At 37.9% G+C, this 21,074-nt stretch overlaps 2 protein-coding genes across 2 annotated transcripts; both read right to left on the bottom strand.

Moving 5' to 3' along the window:
• Positions 1–953: 953 nt before the first annotated feature.
• Positions 954–18,110, bottom strand: LOC134816476 (adenylate kinase isoenzyme 6-like). Its single transcript, XM_063825337.1, has 5 exons — positions 18,104–18,110; positions 2,309–2,411; positions 2,000–2,131; positions 1,714–1,877; positions 954–1,449 (listed from the first exon to the last, which is right to left on the bottom strand). The coding sequence occupies exons 2-5, from the start codon at positions 2,400–2,402 to the stop codon at positions 1,297–1,299; spliced, it is 543 nt and encodes a 180-aa protein (XP_063681407.1). The 5' UTR covers positions 2,403–2,411; positions 18,104–18,110; the 3' UTR covers positions 954–1,296.
• Positions 5,267–20,907, bottom strand: LOC134816475 (double-stranded RNA-specific editase 1-like). Its single transcript, XM_063825336.1, has 15 exons — positions 20,820–20,907; positions 20,504–20,708; positions 20,028–20,294; positions 19,791–19,879; positions 19,387–19,566; positions 18,744–18,885; positions 9,892–10,148; positions 9,589–9,753; positions 9,294–9,458; positions 8,788–9,025; positions 8,395–8,627; positions 8,122–8,252; positions 7,764–7,864; positions 5,754–5,865; positions 5,267–5,551 (listed from the first exon to the last, which is right to left on the bottom strand). The coding sequence occupies exons 1-15, from the start codon at positions 20,865–20,867 to the stop codon at positions 5,365–5,367; spliced, it is 2,520 nt and encodes an 839-aa protein (XP_063681406.1). The 5' UTR covers positions 20,868–20,907; the 3' UTR covers positions 5,267–5,364.
• Between the last annotated feature and the right edge of the window lie 167 nt (positions 20,908–21,074).

Genomic DNA, 21,074 nt, shown 5'->3' with positions numbered 1-21,074 from the left:
TGACATTAATTACCCATAACATTGTGTGTGGCAGTAACCTGAATATCCAACTATGCTCTTGACATGATTTTGACCTGAATAACCATTAAAATAATATTATATTTCAGCCCAATAGAATTCACATAAGTGAATCGACTTACAATTTGTTGAAGGGCACGGGAATGTTCCAACTAAAACCACGAAGAAGAAACAGTGTGATCAATAGAAAGGATATTAATCCGAAGACGTTGGTTAGTTTAATGTTGAAACATGTAAGATATTTTGTTTCAACAAAATTCAACAACAAGATTACAAGAGAGCCTTTCTTCAAAATCAGTGCAATTTTGCTGATGACTATTTTCTCAATGAATTTGCTCATTTAAAGACTTTAAGGACCGATTTCAGAATCTGATAACTCAAACGTACTGGTTGTGTGGAAAAGGAAACGTCTACATCTCCCCCTTTGGGAGCGAGGAAGGAGAAGAGGACACCCCCGACAAGAAGGTAAAGAACGTATGCAGCTCATCATTCACTAATAAATTCACTATTTTAATATCAATTATATGAAGAAAAACTGTAAAAATTAGGAAATATAGAAAAATGATACTGACATTAATAATTGTACGTATTCAAATTAGATGTCTTTAAGTCTGTAGAGAATGAAAAACGAACTTTTGATAATGAGCTATTTTGGAAGAATAACTTACAGAGGTTAACTAATTTCAGAAACTGGAGCTGGCTGCAGAGACCTCTCCACAAGGAAGAGAAGAGGATGGGGGAAGAAAAGAGGGGGTAAAAGCGGAGGATAGATGGAGGACGATAGCTGATCGGATTCAGAGAACGGATCATTCTAGCAAGTTGTGCACAATATCTTAAACACTTCCCCACGTTTAATCAACGTAGTAACTTAAACTTTCTCTGGACCTGGCGTTGTTATTATAGTTCCACCATTTGGAACGTAGAAACTACAACTATTTGTGAAATATTTACAGATATATTGGTATTATGATTTCATCACAAGAATAATTGCTCTCATTATCACATTTAATCTTTTATTCTAAATTATTAGGTTCTGATTATTCTTGCTTCTCGTATATCATATGCCACTAATAGTACTGGCACTATGTCAGTAGAATGTAGATACTAGGTATCAAACAAGTGTGGGAAATGTGAATTCTGTTGATAAAGATCCTTAAAATTGCAGTTCACATCATTTCATAAAACAAATAACTTAAAAGCTTAAAGAATAAAACTTTTTCTAATAAAACTCGTCAGTTGCAAAATATAAAAGCTAAAATAACCCTGACTCAAATAGTTCTATCTATCAACATCAGTGTCATTATCGGTGTGCCATGACTTGATCCACGATGTGACGCTTTGAAGATTAGTATCTACATCTGCTAGATTGTTACTGGTAAGTTGTTGTACTATATCAGGGTCATAGCTGTCCCAGGCTTCCTCCAACAGCACCTGTGTAGGAATTAAAACTGTCTGCATATTTAAACTATTGAAAAATAATTCAGAGTGCAATTGAAAAGTAGATTAATTTCATATTAATATAATTATTTTTATATTAATATAATAATAATAACCTTTTAACAGTGAAATTAATTATAAATGTGAAACACTTCAATTATGAGGTTTTTTTATTATTAAACCATGGCAGTCAGTGATATCATCTCAAACATTATAAAAAATGAATAAATTTTAGCGTTTATAACACACTAAACTAACCTGAAATATTTCTGATTCGAGATTATTCTTGATCTTGTCCTCATTGTATCCCCGTTCTTCCAGCCTTTTGTTCAGAACCTCAATCTCCGCACGCAAAACGAATACTATGTCAAACCAGTCCTCGTCGAAGAAGTCAGATCCATGATAATCCACAATGTTGTTTCCTGGAAGAAAATATGGGTACCAGTTAAAGTTGGACAAAAATGGACAACAAAACATGATCCCCGTATTATGCAAATAATTATTTAATTTTTGATAATTCTATATAAATTGGGTAAGGTCTCACCTTTTGACATGTCAGACTCAATGCAGTTTAAGATCTTGTCCTCATCTAGAACTTTACAGGCTAAATTCTCGTCATAACCGTCATAACATTCATTTTCTTCAGCCACTTTCCCAATGTTTATGTGCTTCATATCTACGAAGAAATTGTTTATCATACAAGAAATCCGGTTGAGTTATTACTTATTAAGGAAGTCTGAGTTAAGAAGAGTGAGTTAGCTGGGAGAACGTGAAGTTGTATTTCAGAAGATGGTGAGCATTGAGCAAGTTTCCACTAATTTAGTGTAATCTTTCTGGGAATCCTATAACTTACTTGTCAGCTCGGCTAGTCTGGTAGCTAACTTTGTCTTTCCAGTACCAGGAGTTCCTGTTATCAGGATGTTGGGATGTTTTCTTGTTTCTGACATCCCTCTGCTAGATATGTTGAAGTGATAGGATAATAATTTTATGATCGTAATTTTCATCGATTAAATTTAAATAGTATGATCGGAGCATGCCCTATAATATACAATATACATAATTGGATGTTTGGATATCAGTGGTTCTTATCCATAAGGACGTTTTGATACTTGTAAAATACACGAAATTTTGTTGTATCACGCAATTTAGAATCAATAACAAAAGACGAGTGAAACGTCCTTAAATCAGTAAGATAACGATATAACAAATGAAACAAAGACATCAGATAGATCCAACAAATAGTTAACAGATCAAGTGGAGTCACAAGGTTTCATACGATCCGCCAGGCTCACCGAGATTCGTCTGAATTTTGTCGGCCCCCCGGGCTGCAATGCGACAAGTGCTGCAATGCGCAAGGGCTGCAATGCAACAAGTGCGGGATATCACGGTAAATAGTTGATTCAGCAGAGACTTGAGATGTTTTATTCATTAATGTGGTTCAGCTAGTTTACGTGTGTACTGTGTTAAGTGTAAGTGGATAATCCTCCTTAGAATTCGTATCTTAAGTGTCTAGGTACTGAATCAACTTAATCTCACCACAATATCCTCCTGTCCTATCATCAGTGCAGCCAGGAGAGAGTTAAATAAATAAAACATAATCCAGATGATCACAGTGGAATAAAAGGATCATGTGAAACCCCGTGATCCACAGTTCATAATGTGATCTTTAGATATTAACCCTCGTCAAACCTGTCTGGTATCCTCGCTTAGTATACATGATCAAACGGTCAGTACTACACTCTACAGTGGTACCTCGATATACCTGGTACCTCGATATACCGTGCCTCTTCTTCCCCTAAAGTTATATTTATTATAGTGCATTTGGTGGTTATAGAGCTGTCAGCTGTATTCCACAACAATACGTGAATATAAGCCTCTAATGGTGTATATAACACGACAGGTTATTTGAAAGATACTGCCATAGTGGGGATTGCTATCATGTGAACCTCTTCATACCAGTTTTTATACCGTGCATTTTTCGTTTCCTCCGAGAGGACCGGTATATAGTGGTTCCACTGTATAATGTACATAATACAATAATAAATTGGGGCTAAAACGGGTTAAGTTAAGATATTCGTGAAATAAAATTAGGTATCTGTTTAAAAGTTTAAAATGCCTATATCAGATACGGGTATATGGCCCCCAGAATATAGGTCGTTTTTTGAGCACTTAGAAACAGGTGTTAAAACTACTTCTAAGCATGTTTAGGGCTGTAAATATGTACATAATAACCCTTTAAATGTTTCTTGGGTAGTTGAAAATAATTATTAGGTTTTTAAGTGTACTTTTTTTTCACCTGTAAAAATACCATTTTTTAACAGGGCCCCCAGAATATAGGTCCAAACATCTGTTCCTAAGTTGTTCTAAAATTGTCACAGACAGTTATATGCAGTCAGAATATGTTGCTGAGACTGTATTGATGATGCCAATGGCTCCAGATACTAAATTGAAATGGTTTAGAGTATACTTAATAGCAAAAAATCAAAAACTACGGCCCCCAGAATATAGGTATGCAAAAATCGTCCTCAAATACTCCACCTTCATACATTTTGATGATGCCATCTCTTCAGCATATGTTCTTTAACTGTTTCTCATCACTACCCCACATTCCTTAATGCTCAGGGTGACAGAGAAAATGCAGAATCTTGGTCGCTATTTTTTTTTAAAACCTATATTCTGGGGGCCATATACCCGTAATGAGTAAAATCTTTAATTTTACTAGTTAAAAAGCATTCATGCACTCATTTAGTAGGGATCTTAACTAAATACTTAAATAAGATTGAAGGAGTGTCCCTAGATATGATTGAGGGGGCTGTTTTTATCTGTATCAATACAATGTGCACCTCAATGACTGTAAATCAGACATTTTTGGCCGCCAAATTTTTTTAAAGGCCTATTTCAAAATTCTGTCCCAAAACTTAGGGTCATGAGACAATTCTACGTTGATTCTGAAAATTTCATGTGAAAATATTGAAAACCTATTGAGTTCTATTGTTTTGAGCTAAGTCAGTTTGAGATATGGGCGATTTTGTTCATTTTTTGCGATTATTTGAACACAGAATCCACAGTTAGGTAGATATTGAGCTGATAATCATAGAGAATGTGTAATATATGCTTACCTTCCATATAAAGTTGGTTTCATTCAAAAATATTGATATTTGACCAATTTATGGACCAAAATCGATCAAATTAGGTGCGTATGCCCAAATATGGGCATATGGTTTTTGTTTTTATCCCATAACTCGGCCAATTTTTATCCTATTTTGATAAAACTTGATATGTGGGTTCAGGAGACTAGTAGCTACAAGTAGAGCATCCCACAGCATGGTTTTGGGCATGTTCAGGGTTTTTGACCAACCTATATTCTGGGGGTCGTATGGACCTATATTCTGGGGGCCCGTAAAATTGTGATGGCCATAACTTTTTTCCAAATTGTCAGTTTGCAGATGTCTCGATGAAAAGATAGCTTAAAATAATACTTATACTCATACCAGTAGTCTTAATGGCATGTGTTGGACAGATTTTTGTGATGACAATTTTTCGCCATATTTACCCCTCTAGAAAATGACAACATCGTTTAAATTTTTCGCTGTCATGACCAAATATATACCAAAATACCTCATGTAGGTCCAAAATTTTTATCCAGAAACATTAGTTACATGTTTTACTCCAACCTAGCAGTAACAGATCCCATTAGTATCGCTTATCTTGGTTAGAACTGTATCCACTAACATGACCTATATTTTGGGGGCCACCTATATTCTGGGGGCCATATACCCGTAAGACCCAAGATATGAACCGTGAACGGCATAGTTTATTTCATTTAAAAGTTTGCAAGATAAGATAATATATGTGAGATAAGATTTAAAGTAGGAGATCTTGTCTAGTCGAGATAACACTGATAAGCGTTTAAACACCGAACATATCCTGCTCAATCGGTTTCCCGATCCAGTTGCCGTGTCCACTCTTCTTGAAGTTGTCAACAACGCTTTTCTTAGCTTGCTGGTAGTTACTGGCATCCTTCTTTATCTCTAGGTACATTCTTCCGGCGTAGGGTTTGTTGGAAGCAACTATCTCACAAACTTCATGGAACTTTCTGCAAAGAGGTTTTTGTTAAAGTTAAGTTTTAACTCAGACATTCTGATGAATGTAAGTAGAGGATGATTAGTTTATCAGCCTAAATATTCTTTAAAGAAACAGCCCAACAGGGGATTTCTAAACATTACATTCAAGTTGGGATAAATTAGGACGACAATCGCTATAAGCAGAAAATTCCCCAACTGATTCAGTAAACTGACGTGAAAAGTGAACTCTTGCAGAGCCGGCTGACACTGTCATCTACACATTTTCCAGAGTTTGTCTTGGTCACTTCAACAGAGCCCTCTCCTAAGATCCAGTTCATGGAGTAACCTGGATTAACAAAATGAGATTAAGTAAAACATCAGAAATTTGTAAATCTGATCACAAAACTTAAGATAAATAAAAATTTACAACAAAAACATCCGAGTCGTAATTTTTGTTTGCTGTTAATTATAGTATTCCTTTACCTAATCATCAAACAAGAACTGACAACTGTAATTAAATTTTTTCCTTTTCACCCTTTTGAAAAAAGGCAATAGTGAAAGGTTACGAATGGAGGTTTTTGCAGAAAAACGTGGATTTTGGAGAACGAGATAGGTGGGTTTAAATATGTCGTGTGTTCGTTCGTTACCATGCAACGAAAAAGTTGGGCGCGCGCGAGGATTGCTTGCGGAGATGTGATGTATAGATAGCCTGTGATCTATGAATGCGCGGCGCGACTGTGTATATGATGCATGTAATGTATAATATTACTATTAGGTAATACACCCAATTTGTACGTGGCACGCGTAGTGTATTGATGTGTACACGAGTATAGTTTACCTTTGCTGATAATTTCTTGAATTACAGATACAAGTTAAGTTCTACGGCAATTGAACTGAATTTCAAGTGTTTCCCGTATTTGATGCATAATTGATCAATATTATTATCATGAAGATTGAAGTGAGCTGATTGGAGCTTATAGTTATACTTAAATTTATAGTAAATGTGAAATGGAAATCTAGCGTCCGCCAAAACGAAACAACGGGCGCAATTCTTGTTAGTATTTTCTGTGGGGTGCACATTGTGATCAATTGATATCTAAAGCAAGCTCAAAGCTTGGGCTCTTAAAGAGAACCTGTCATTTTACCATGGATAAACGCCAAAAGAGGGCTTTCTACCTTACCATTGTAAGATCAATCTTTGAACATTGCTCAGTTATATGGTGTCCTCAGCGATCGACACACATGTCGAAGTTTGAGGCAATCCAGAAAAGAGCGATCAAATGGATCAATGGACAACAGTTTGATCATTATAGTGATATTGAATTCTATGAGAAGCAGAAGGAGCTTAAAATTCTACCCATTAGATCTAAGTTCATCCATAATTCAATTACGCTCTTCTATAAAATAGTAAATGATTTGGTAAGTATATCTCTACCTGAATATATTACTGTTGTTGAAGCTGGAACAATGAGGTACACAAGGAGCACGGCATCAGTCATTGAAGGACTTGACACCAGCACATATACCTGCTCTATTGTACCAAACTGCGATAGTTTCAGAAACAGCTTCTTTTATAGAACAATGCTTCTGTGGAATGCACTGCCAGCCTATGTTAGACAGACTGAGAAAATTTCTATTTTCAAAACAAAGCTAACTGAATTTCTCTGGTCTTCTGACGTATGCTGGCCTGATTAGATGGCCCATCATGGAATATTATTATATATATATTTTACTTCATGAATGTCATACTCTCTATAATTTGCCCCTCGCACCTGCAGTAGAACGCGCCGTTTTTTCTTTTATGAAACAACCCGAAACAAGCGCGTCACGCAGTACGTGAGTGGCTAGATTGTAGATTGTTTTATTATAATATTATTTAATTATGTTATTTTGTTGTTATGTCGTGTAAGTTTGTGGAGTAGTAGCAAGAAGGTATCGTATACATTTAAATTTGTTCTCTTGATTATTTATTAATGATTTTATGTAGGGTCGGCACCAATGTTATTATGGTCTTACCACCGTGTTTTGGTTCAGCCGAAATAAATTTTACCTTGATGTTTTTACAATTTGTTTCTCACTCCAGCTGAGTCTGGTAGTGTTGAGTATCATGAATATTTTTCTAGCTCTCTTTTTCCATGTTTTTGCTTCACAGGAGATATTGTGGTCTTTTTATTGAATATAACTGTAATACATTGATGTAAAGTTTATTTGAATTTTGAAATAAAATAAAAGTATAAGACTTACCCGATGATTTAGACGGAATCCTCTGACCCTGTTGAGATACAGGTAGAATGAGAGGTTTGTGCATGGCGTAAGAGTCCGGCAATCCTTCACAACTCTGTACTCTAAATATTGGAGATATTACATATTATGAAGGAGCAAGGTAGTAGAGTTGTCAAGCAGTTCTGGAAAGTTGAATAACAAATACAATTAAAATATTGGCAAACTATTCTCAAGGATTGATAAACTTTCGACAAAAGAATTTTTGGTCGATTTCATCATTGTCACAAAACTAAAAGCATATTTCATTACGTCATATACAATTAATAACCGATTAAATATATTAAAAACGATCCATAAAACACTTAAAAAGTAAAAGTACCTGTTCACAAGTGCTCGAGTAATGTGGTACAAGCTGAAACAGCCCCCAATAATCACAGTGTCAAAATATACTGGCTCCATAAAGTGAGTCAACACTGCTCCTTGTAATCCAACTATATTCCACATAGCTAACTGAAATTAAGATTTATACGAAAAATGAATAACAAAACAAACCATATTCTCAAAAACTACAAAAAAAAATGTCTAAACGTTCCACAATTGTACGAATTGACTTACAGTTACATATTATGCATATTATAATTAAAGAACTAACCTTATCAGAACAAGACATAGTGCACAGCCTCTCCCCGGCAAGCACCCCATCCCACGTCTGTACTGAGTTCATGTTATTGACAGGTATTGTACCTTCCCCACACTCTATCTTACTGCGCAGTACCCCACGTGCTTGTTTGTTCTCTGTTGCAGCGTTCTCTCCTGGGCTCGCCATGTTGTAGATGCGCGCATCACCACAGGGAGAGGTGGAGATGTAGAGATGGAATGAGAGACCTGACAGTTTATGGTCATGAATAAGATTTGTGTTTTACTTAAATTTTATCATTAAAATATGAAATTTTAAAACTTATCTGAGCTAATAGAAATGAAGGTGATTAATAAGACTGAAATACAGCATCAGTTGCTTTTGACTTCTCACTCTATCACAACTAACCTGGTTTGATTTTGAGTAAGAAAGGAGGAGTTTCACTCTTGATCAGAATACTGCTCTCCTGATTATGGAACCTCTTGACCTGCTCCAACAGGAACCTCTTAAAGGCTCTCCTAGCCAGTACTTCAGCGTGACTGTCATTCAGGGCCTGTCCGTTAGAAGAGAGCTTGGAACCGTCCACACATTTGGTACCTGTTGCTACTACTAGTACTTGTAGGTCGTCTATACCGCTTACATCAGTCTGGGAAAGAAGTGAGGGTGGTGAGATTTAAATAAAATCTTTGACATCATTTTCACTGATGATGTTTTCCATGTTGCTAGAGGAGAACACTCGGGATAAGAGGTGCGTACCGGGAAAGGAATGCAAAGAATCTAGTAAATGGCATGCTAACCCTAGAATATACTGTAGAAGCCCAATATACGTAAGGTGATAATTAAATAGGTGCAGAGCTGCAGATCATGAGATCATGATAGTTACCTTATCAAACTACGATAATAAAGATAATAACCTTATCACAGGATCTGATGAGGATGCCAGAGAGAACTTTCCTCTTCTGCTCATGATCCTGAACATCTTTACTGACCAGATCATACTTCTGCTGCACAAGATTAGCTACTGTTTTAGCGAAACCCAGCTCGGAGGGGGTGAAGTCGTCTGCATTCCAGGACTGGGCCTGCAATATAACTCTAATTTGTAATTGTAACAAATACAGAAAATTCTAGTTAAGTTACGACCCCGAGATCTAAAAACACTATTCGTTAAAATAAGGCAGCTCTCCATAATATTTGAAAAACGTGACCTACCATTGCGACCGTGTTGTATTGGCAATGTCCAACTTTCTCTTCCAAACATGCAGCAGCAGCGATCACTTTCGCTTTCTTCTTGCTGTTTCCCGTTCCTTTGTACGTCTCCTCGTTTATTTTCAGAGTCACTACAAACTCCTTTCTGTGATCGGGTTTGTCTGGCGTCTGGTGGAAAAGTTTATAATTTCAAAAACGTTAGATTGGTATCCTTCTTGAAGATATGATATATGCTGTTGTTAGTCCAATGTATAAGGATAAAGCAAAGTGATGTGAAAATATACCTTCTATAATTGCGTAACCTACTTCTTCAACTGTGATCTCAGGAGAAAACAGCTGGTTGACCAGAGCTAGAGGATTCATCTGACTCTGAGGATCTATCTCGTGAATCTTATTCTTTTCTGTTTTGGGCTCTGAATTTAAAGTTGGGCTGGGTGTGGTCGCGGCTTTAACAGGTTTCATGTCTTTTATTGTCGCTTGAATCTCATCACGTATGTTCTCTATTTGCTTTATCATGTTGTTGGCAGCTAGGGCTTTTGCAGCTTTGATGGTAGTTCCGCAACCTGAATAGTGATCAAGTATATTTATTTTACTGCAGTGCCCCTTATTAATCGGCGATAGAATAAGAAGCTGTGGGAACACTAAACAGCACAGATTTTTTCCCAGTTAAGTTAAGAAAGTCAGCATTTAAAATAAATAACAAATCGCATAAGTGATCACTGTGGAGACATGGCAATAGAAGAATGCTAGAGAGTTACCTAGGTCCTAGATGTATTATAATAATAATAATAAAATTTGGTAGCTTAAACACAAACTCTAAGCCCAGTGGATAAACCACAAAACTTACACTCTATTGTGTGAAACAAAGATACTAGATCAAGATAACTATCAAGGAGTGTATGCATAGGACATAAAAAGTTTTGGAACGAAGATGACATGCTTATGAAGCGAGCTAACAGTCTAATTGCTAATAAGTTCAAAAAGATCATGACATTAGGTTGCATCCTAAACAGTTTAAGCAAATAACATAACTAGTTTAGCTCTTTCTAGTCCCCTGCTACACGGCATGTAAACAGGGATTGGCTAGTTAGAGGCGGTCCGTGTAGGCCTTACACTGTGCTTTCAGCAATACTCATAAAGTTATATTGTCAATTAATCGCTCATGCCATAACTTTTCTTAAACAGGTGAGTTATTATTAACGTACATGGATATAATTTTAATTTATTAAGCACTGTTTGCATCGACAATCTTATTAACTTTATCTAGTGCCAGCGAAAACCCTCTCCGGACGTCCACGATGTGTATTGTGTGGGCTGGGTGGGGTCAACTAGAGGTGCGAGGTATCTGATGCGTTGCTGGGTACGGAACTCGCTATTTCGACAGAATGCCTTTATGACTCAGGTTAAGGTTCCTCTGAGCCAGATTGAGATATAAAAACATTCGGGATTTTCATGTTGATGGGGCCATTTGAGGCAGCAACAACAACTTCTAGCTTAAAGGGCTTAAAATTTATGAATATTTTGCACCTGGTAATTTGCACTTATGAAATATGAATGACCCTTGTTTTCAGTGTAACTTTCAATTTCTTCTATAGACTGATAATATTTTAGATCTTTATGGATCAACAAAATGAATTAAAGGATATAATTGAAAATTTCCATCAAGGATACAAATTAAATACTTTCGAATATTGGACAAAGAGCAATTACTAAACCATAATTTTGATTGACTGTTTACATTTTATTTTTAAGCACTCTTTGAAGAGAATAATCACCCTCTTCGAACAAGCATCAGCGAAAACTCAAAACTGTCCCGAAAGTTGTCGAAAAATGTCTATAGTTCAAGCTTTATATATCAGGTACATTGTACAATACTGTTAAAATCCTTCAACTTTCCCGCAACATCCCTAAACCCATCTTCGAACCTCCCCTCGATCTTCACAGCAGATTGCACATCAGGAATGTCATATAGACACAATTTCTTCACTGAAAAATACGCGTAAGCCCTGTAGTAGAAACATCTCTAAAAATCTTTTACCAGAGTCCACCGAGTGAAGGATGTTTGGTACAGTGGGCCAGTCTCCACAACTCCGTAAGGGATATCAGCCGCGGCCATATAATTGAAAACCTGGACCGGACTATAGCCTCGTTAGTAGTGACAGGTTTTGGAGCCAGGGCGAGAAGAGTAGCAGCCTTAACAAAGCGGGAAGGTGAAGTGTAGTCCTCAGTTAGTCCCAACATCCCAGATCCGGTCCATTGTGGGCCATACGAGTAGTCCTCTCCCTGGGAAGAGTATTTGAACCCTTCTCTTCCTCTGTCATTCCTCTGAAAGTGGGGATAGTTCCTGAGATTGGTCATGTGCCAGGAGTATGGCGAAGAGTTTGTCAGTAGCCCGAATGTATTGTCATACCACTTCACTCCCTCTCCTTTGACATGTTCCAGCACTAATCCTGCCCCGGTCTTGTCGATGATGTTGAAGTGGATTGGCATCACGAACCCCAGTTCATATCCCGCCGCAACAACCAGAAATTCTTAACTTGTTGAACTGTTTTGTACATAGCCAGGATGTAAGCAGCAACCATGGTCTGTGGAATAGCGTTATCACATGCCACACCTGTGATCTCTGCAGGGTCGATATACTCGGCATTGTCTTTGAAGTAGAGTACACTTGCAGACAACCCTGCTGCATTAATACCATCACCTGTGTTGGTCCATTTCCCCCGAAAGATTCCTTTATACGCGATTTGTTTGTAACGGTTACTAAAAGTGAAGGGGTCTCCAGGACATTTGGGCAGTGCGGGGGCAAGATGTTTAGTGCCAACAGGCTCGGTTATCAAGAAGTAATCCAGAGGAGCACCAAATTCGAAGCTACGCCCCACAATCACTCCTCCGTCTTTAGCTTTTACATTGATCTCCTGACAAGACTTTACCAGGACAACAAAATGAACAGAACAGTAAAACCCAACATACTGCGAAAATGCAAAGTAATAAGTTGTACCATATACCTGACCGGATTCGACCCGGATAAATAGTAATGAAATCTGGTCGAAGGAAGTAGGTTCATCGGCTCGGAACCAACAGTGAGAACAAAATATGAAATTTTATGCCTATTCGGAATTGTCTAATTTTATCTGCAACATAACTTATATTATTAAATTAAATAATATACATCAATTTCTATCTTTATGATTTTAGATATTTTCGATCAGGCCTTGCTCAGCAATGGGTAGGGTTTGCAGTTTAGATAACCATGTGGCACGCTGCAACTAAATTATTTGAAATTCTTCTCGAATAATTTCAAGACTTGATGTCATTTTATTATCGGAGAAAAAGACGATTTATGCAGGAGCAACCTTCATTCTACCTACTACTCATTTCTCAAGATGTCCACTACATGATGTTGCTCTACCACTTTGACTTATGTCCGCTTTTAACTACCGTTCACCGAACCTTGACTGCAGCTTTGTTAACAAGGTTTGGCCGGTAGAAGGTCCGCTGTAGTCCCATTACTTTAGTATTGCTGTACAACTACTACAGAAGTAATCCCGATAACACTCGACCTCTGCCTGATCAAGAGGATGTCACCATTTTACCTTCACAGACATCGAACGCTGTAAGAAGATGACGATCAGACCTCGTTATTTTCGATCAACAATGAGAATATTGAAAATTTCTATCAAGGATAAAGATTTTAAAAGACATTTTGAATATCAATAGTAAAAGCAATCATCTAATCATAATCAAATTTAATTCATTCGACTGTTAACAATATTATAAAAAGTATTTTAAAGATATAATATTTTAAAGATATAATAATAATCAACCTCTTCAATCAATAACTGTCAATCAATAACTGTCCTCCTAACTGTCCTGAAAATGTTCAACTATTGTCTATAGTTCAGTTTTTGTATCAGGTACAATACTGTTGAAATCCTTCAACTCTCCTGCAACATTCCTAAACCCATCTTCAAACCTCCCTTCCATCCTCACAGCAGACTGAACATCAGGAATGTCAAGTAGACACAGTTTCTTCACTGACAAGTCAGTGTAAGCCCTGTAGTACACACACCCTCTACCCAGATCCTTGACCAAGGTCCACCAGTTAAATGCAATCAGGTCCAGTGGTGCTGTCATCATTACTCCGTAGGGGATATCAGCTGCACTCATGTGGTGGAAAATCTGGACTATAGCCTCGTTAGTAGTGGCAGGTTTTGGAGCCAGGGCGAGAAGAGTAGCAGCCTTAACAAAGCGGGAAGGTGAAGTGTAATCCCCAGGTAGTCCCAACATCCCAGATCCGGTCCATTGTGGGCCATACGAGTAGTCCTCTCCCTGGGAAGAGTATTTGAACCCTTCTCTTCCTTTGTCATTCCTCTGAAAGTGGGGATGGTTCCTGAGATTGGTCATGTGCCAGGAGTAAGGTGGAGAGTTTGTCAGTACCCCAACTGTATTGTCATACCACTTCACTCCCTCTTCTTTAACATGTTCCAGCACTAATCCTGCCCCGGTCTTATCGATGACGTTGTAGTGGACTGGCACCATGATCCCCAGGTCATATCCCGCCCAAACAGCTGGAAATTTGCCACTCTCCAAGTCATTCTTAACTTGTTCAACTGTTTCGTACATAGCCAGGATGTAAGCAGCAACCATGGTCTGTGGAATAGCGTTATCACATGCCACACCTGTGATCTCTGCAGGGTCGATGTACTCGGCATTGTCTTTGAAGTAGAGAACACTTGCAGACAACCCTGCTGCATTAATACCATCAGCTGTGTTAATCCATTCACCACGAAAGATTCCTTTAAACGTGATCTGTTTGTAACGGTTGCTGAAAGTGAAAGGGTCTCCAGGACAGTTGGGTAGGGCGGGGGCCACATGTTTAGTGTCAGCAGGCTCGGTTATCAAGAAGAAATCCAGAGGAATACCAAATTCTAAACTACGCCCCACAATCACTCCTCCGTCTTTAGCTTTTACATTGATCTCCTGACAAGACTTTACCAGGGTCAACAAAGTGAACAGAACAGTAAAACCCAACATACTGCGAAAATGCTAAGTGACAAGTTGCAGCATACATAACCGGATTCTACCCACATAAATAGTAATGAAATCTGGTCGAAGGAAGTAGGTTCATCGGCTCTGAACCAACAGTGAGGACAAAATATGAAATTTGATGCCTATTCGGAATTGTCTAATTTTATCTGCAACATAACTTATGTTATTAAATTAAATAATATTATATAATAACTAGTGTAACCCGGCCTACGGCCGGGATTTCACTGCCGCAGTTAAAAAGGGTAGGAGTAATTACCCGCTGAGTCAAAACCCGCATTAGGTGACCCAATAGTTTCTTAAACAATAATCTCATAATCAGTTATTTCTTGTGGATAATTAAATCATTATTAGCAATGAGGCACCACATTCCATGATCATAAGGTCTGAACACCGAGTATTACACCTCATCACTCCCGTCCTGAACCGCTTTCTATTTTTATTTAAATCGTTATAGAAATTAACCCTTGTTAACTCCGCACCACACCCGCATATTATATTTGAAAACACGCATAACATTGTCGTATGAACTCTCTCTCTCTCTCTCTCTCTGCAGTCCAAACAGACCCCAAACACTAACAGTCCTCCCTCCCCTAATAAGTTTAAGGTATAACATTACAGCAAATCTTCCGGGCTAATCCAATTATGACGCTACTTAAATGCAGCAGATAACATATTACACAGTAATGAGAGAGAGCGAGAGTGAGAGAGAGAGCAGGCCCCGTAACTCTTGCCGTTCTGCTCAAGCAACTTAATTATGTAACATTTCTGGTACAAAATCATCAATAAAACCACTTACCACCGGCCGATTTAAAAACAAATTTCCTATGGGCTTCATCAGAGTTTTGTCGGCACTTTACCGAAAAAACCAGTCCCGTAACTCTTACCGTTTTTTTTTGTATAACTGTTCGGAAATTACACACAGACAGACAGACAGACAGACAGACAGACACACACACACACACACACACATTCTGGTGTTATTAAGTTGATATCCATTTCTATCTTTATGATTTTAGATATTTTCGATCAGGCCTTGCTCAGCAATGCCGTAATGGGTAGGGTTTGCAGTTTAGATAGCCATGTGGCACGCTGCAACTAAATTATTCGAGATTCTTCTCGAATAATTTTCAAGACTTGATGTCTATTTATTATCGGAGAAAAAGACGATTTATGCAGGAGCAACCTTCATTCTACCTACTACTCATTTCTCAAGATGTCCATTACATGATGTTGCTCTACCACTTTGACTTATGTCCCTTATGCTTAAGCGCTTTTAACTACCGTTCACCGAACCTTGACTGCGGCTTTTTTAACAAGGTTTGGCCGGTAGAGGGTCCGCAGTACTCCCATTGCCTAAGTATTGCTGTACAACTACTACAGAAGCAATCCCGATAACACTCGACTTCTGCCTGATCCAGAGGATGTCACCATTTTACCTTCACAGACATCGAACGCTGTAAGATGATGACGATCAGACCTCGTTATTTTCGATCAACAATGAGAATATAGAAAAGTTCTATCAAGGATAAAGATAAAAGACATTTTTAGTATCAATAGTAAAAGCATACAACCAATCATAATGAAATTCAATTTATTCGACTGTTTACAATATAAAAAAGTATTTTAAAGATAATAATCAACCTCTTTTAACAAGGAGTAACTCCTAACTGTCCTGAAAATTTTCAACGATTGTCTATAATAGTTCATTTTGTGTATCAGGTACAATACTGTTAAAATCTTTCAACTCTCCTGCAATATTCCTGAACCCATCTTCAAACCTCCCTTCCATCCTCATAGCAGACTTCACATCAGGAATGTCAAGTAGACACAGTTTCTTCACTGACAAGTCAGTGTAAGCCCTGTAGTACACACACCCTCTACCCAGATTCTTGACCAAGGTCCACCAGTTAAATGCAATCAGGTCCAGTGGTGCTGTCATCATTACTCCGTAGGGGATATCAGCTGCACTCATGTGGTGGAAAATCTGGACTATAGCCTCGTTAGTAGTGGCAGGTTTTGGAGCTAGGGCGAGAAGAGTAGCAGCCTTAACAAAGCGGGAAGGTGACGTGTAATCCCCAGGTAATCCCAACATCCCAGATCCGGTCCATTGTGGGCCATACGAGTAGTCCTCTCCCTGGGAAGAGTATTTGAACCCTTCTCTTCCTCTGTCATTCCTCTGAAAGTGGGGATGGTTCCTGAGATTGGTCATGTGCCAGGAGTAAGGTGGAGAGTTTGTCAGTACCCCGACTGTATTGTCATACCACTTCACTCCCTCCCCTTTAACATACTCTAGTACTAATCCTGCCCCGGTCTTGTCGATGACGTTGTAGTGGATTGGCAGCACGATCCCCAGGTCATTTCCCGCCCAAACAGCTGGAAATTTGCCACTCTCCAAGTCATTCTTAACTTGTTCAACTGCTTCGTACATAGCCAGGATGTAAGCAGCAACCATGGTCTGTGGAATAGCGTTATTACATGCCACACCTGTGATCTCTGCAGGGTCGATATACTCGGCATTGTCTTTGAAGTAGAGAACACTTGCAGACAACCCTGCTGCATTAATACCATCAGCTGTGTTAATCCATTTACCACGGAAGATTCCTGTAAACGTGATCTGTTTGTAACGATTGCTGAAAGTGAAGGGGTCTCCAGGACAGTTGGCCAGGGCGGGGGCTACATGTTTAGTACCAGCAGGCTCGGTTATCAAGAAGGAATTCAGAGGAACATGAAATTCGAAACTACGTCCCACAATCACTCCTCCGTCTTTAGCTTTTACATTGATCTCCTGACAAGAATTTACTAGGGACAACAAAATGAACAGAACGGTAAAACCCAACATACTGCGAAAATGTAAAGTAACAAGTTGTTGCATACATGACCGGATTCGACCCAGATAAATAGCGCTGAAATCTGGTCGAAGGAAGTATAGGTAAATCAGACCGGGAACAACAGTGAGGACAAAATATGGAATTTAATGCCTATTCGGAATTGTCTAATTTTATCTGCAACATAACTCATGTTATTAAATCGATCCAGAAATAATATAATATATCCATTTCTCACAAGTTTTATTAAATGTTTCAACGAAGTTAATTTATGACTTAATATTATACCACTGTTCAACGATCATAAAAATGAGTTGCATCATCTAGCTGAACGTTCCCAGATCATCTCTGACTTCGCATGTAAATAAACAAATCTATTAATTCAATTTACTGTTAACGGAAAACGATAACAATTTTACATATTATAACTATTTCCAGGAATTATATGCATTAAAACTCGTCGACACTGAGAGCTGATAATTTGCAGATTTTTCCCGCAAGGAACCGAAGGTATTATGAGCACAGATTGCAAGTCACCTCAGACTGGCTGGCGGGAAGTTTCAAAACAAATAACAGTGGCGCACTATATATATGTAAAATCCGGATTGGAGTATTGTTTATGAGTCACATCGTATTCATGATCTCAAATTATTTGTTTTATAGTAGTGTTGAAAGTACTAAAAAATTTTTTTAATACTTTCAACACTACTATCAACACTACTATACTATAATAGTATAATATAACAAATAATTTGAGATCATGAATACGATGTAGTTACATTGAAACGTCGAGTAAACTCCTTTCCCTAATAAGAGCATTTTTACTTGTCGCAGTAACCGGGATAAAGATAATTTTACACAGAATACAGCACTATACAATATATATAACACACTATATTGTATCATGCGCACGTATCACATTACACATCTTACACAAGCCACCGTCAATAGTTATAACAAATTCATTGCGGTCTGTTTGTTTAATTTCATACGACAATGTAATGCATGTTTTCAAATATAAGGCGGGTGTGGAGTTAATAAGGGTTAATTTCTAAAACGATTTAAAGCGGTTTAAGACGGGAGTGATGAGGTGTAATAGTCGTGGTACAGATACTATTGGATACGTGAGGGAACTCTGAATAGAATTGCTCACCTAATGCGGGTTTTGACTCAGCGGGTAATTACTCCTACCCTTTTTAACTGCGGCAGTGAAATCCCGGCCGGAGGCCAGGTTACAATAGTATAATATAATAACATCGTGGGGCAAAAATGTTGTCAACCGACCTGAGGCAAAGTGTTCTTTTCCTCCAACTTTTATTGTCACAAACATGTCAAAATTCTGGATCCTATTTCGTGATAACTTAGTGTGGAATATCCCCTTTCTCGCATAGACTGGTACTTCGAGGCCAACCTTCTGACAAAACTCCTAGCATAATACATTGATAAGTTTCAACTGACATCAATTCGTACAAAACACCAAAATTAAGTTCTCGATTCAGCGATTTAATAGCCGGGTATGGCCTTAAGGGGGCATACACCAAACCTGTCCAACCCAATACATGACCTCATAGGCAGTTCAGTGACCATCTAGCGCACCGTTTCTACATTTAAAAACAGCCTTTTTAGATACGATATCAAGAATTTACACACACCTTGAAATATATGTGAATAAACGGCGAGCAAAATTTCAACCCGATACCGCAAGAAATGATTAACTTATAGCCTCTCCATGAAACAAATTGTGTTTTCCCGAAAATTCCACTCTAACCAGGAAATGCTCGATTACAAAAATAGGTATTCTCAAAATAATTTTTTTAAATGTAGAAACGGTGCGCTAGATGGTCACTGAACTGCCTGTGAGGTCATTTGGGTTGGACGGCACTAACCACTGTTTTGGTGTATGCCCCCTTAAGAAGCACACAAGTACCTGAAGCAAGGATATGGGGTGTTTCCCTGAAGACACCTCAATTGTAGGAAGAACAAACTTTTCTTTCTCCTCCTCGTTTTCATTTGTAGTTTGGTTATCTTTAGTTGTCTTAGGGCCACTTTTCTTCTTTCGGTTGTTTCTGGTCTTGGTTGATGGTGGCTCATTGATATTTAATGGTTTCTGAAAAGTATAATAATCGGTCAAGAAATAGAATCATTGATCATTATCATGATAAGTGATAACTAATAAAAAACAAGAAAATCGAGTAGGTAGTCATTAGTCAACAGTCAGTATGTTGACAAAGACCCATTCTTTTGGAGTATATTCATTGTATCTTAATTTCGATATAATAGTGTAGTAATTTCATTTCATAGATTTGATGTTTTTGCATCAGAAATGTATACCATGGTCCCCTGTTCTCCTTCCTTCAATTTTTGTAAAACTTCCATCATTTTGACTGCAGCAGAACTCTTTGCAGCACGCTTGTTCATCCCTGTAAAGATACAGCTGTTTGACCAAATATCAATATCATAATTCCAAATACCTAATGACCTGTTTTTTAACAGTTACCTTTGATTCATATATAATAATTGAATTAGCAGAGCAACTTATAACTGATATATTAACAAATATAAGCCCACCTAGTCCAGTCATTTCCATAGCACCAACTTTAACTTTACAACTAAACATGCCTTGCTCAATTCCATCTGAAAATGTGAGCTCCAAAGAATTCCTCTGAGTGTACTCGTGTATGATACTGATTGGGTTTTTCTTACACTCTGCTACATCTTGACCACCAGTTTCATGTAGTGTGTAACTAGATGAAAGAGGCTTTTTCACCCCACACAACTCACTGAAAAGCTTAGCAGCTGCATTGGTTTTAGCCTCTCGTTTTGATGAACCATATCCTGCAGATGTGCTTAATTAGAACTCATAAACAGTAAAGTAACCTTTAGATACTAATGTTGACGGATGCCAATCCTCATTGAAGAGTTTTCATTTTCTATGTTTCCTGTAGTAATTACTGAATACTAACGTTTCGTTATACATCTATATTGAACATACCTGGTACCTGATTCCTTATAGGTGCAAGCTAATTCATTCACACAAGACTGACCTTTGCAAGAATAGTCTCTATAGTTGTAGTTTCCATAACCATAGAATTGATCATACCCCAGCTGAGAGTAAAGACAATTTGCATTGTTTGCAGGTACTTTTGAACGAGTGTAGACTTGATAAACGAACTTCCATCCTGGTTTCCCTTCTGTACTGGACAAATCTTCGTATTTAGGGGAAAAAATTCGCCCCTGCTGGGCAAACTCCTATAAAATATTAACTGTTACTCAGTTTCTTATACTTTATTTAACATGAAAGTTTGAAAGCAATTAACAAAAAATTGACTAAGAAAAGATGATTCATTTTTAGATGCTAACCTGGAGTTTTGATATGGGATTCTTTTGCAAGCATGGAACTATTGCCATTTCATCAGCCCGTTACATCTAAATAAATATAAATAATTGTTCAGGGCAAACATTTATAAGGCCAGGGGGGGGGGGGGCTCTGACTTTTTGACCTTTCTGATCCTTAGTTGAGAAAACCAGTCATTCTCTGATCTTGACGTATCTGCTAGAGGAGTTTGAAGTCCATTAATGATAAGACATTTCTTGACAGTAGGGTTTCACACCCCA

This window comes from Bolinopsis microptera, chromosome 6, assembly GCF_026151205.1.
Source record: "Bolinopsis microptera isolate Bmic1 chromosome 6, MBARI_Bmic_1.0, whole genome shotgun sequence".
NCBI classification, from domain to species: Eukaryota; Metazoa; Ctenophora; class Tentaculata; order Lobata; family Bolinopsidae; genus Bolinopsis; species Bolinopsis microptera.
Note: the sequence above shows the minus strand (reverse complement) of the source record. Positions and strands in the feature narration are given on the sequence as shown.

Coding starts and splice junctions, on each gene's coding strand:
- LOC134816476 (XM_063825337.1), bottom strand. CDS start 2,402: ATGTCAGAAACAAGAAAACATCCCAACATCCTGATAACAGGAACTCCT. Junction 2,132..2,308: donor CAGACTAGCCGAGCTGACAA/GTAAGTTATAGG, acceptor ATTTCTTCGTAG/ATATGAAGCACATAAACATT. Junction 1,878..1,999: donor TGAGTCTGACATGTCAAAAG/GTGAGACCTTAC, acceptor ATTTTCTTCCAG/GAAACAACATTGTGGATTAT.
- LOC134816475 (XM_063825336.1), bottom strand. CDS start 20,867: ATGGCAATAGTTCCATGCTTGCAAAAGAATCCCATATCAAAACTCCAG. Junction 9,754..9,891: donor CTGAGATCACAGTTGAAGAA/GTAGGTTACGCA, acceptor CTTTTCCACCAG/ACGCCAGACAAACCCGATCA. Junction 8,253..8,394: donor CTATGTCTTGTTCTGATAAG/GTTAGTTCTTTA, acceptor TCTTAATTTCAG/TTAGCTATGTGGAATATAGT.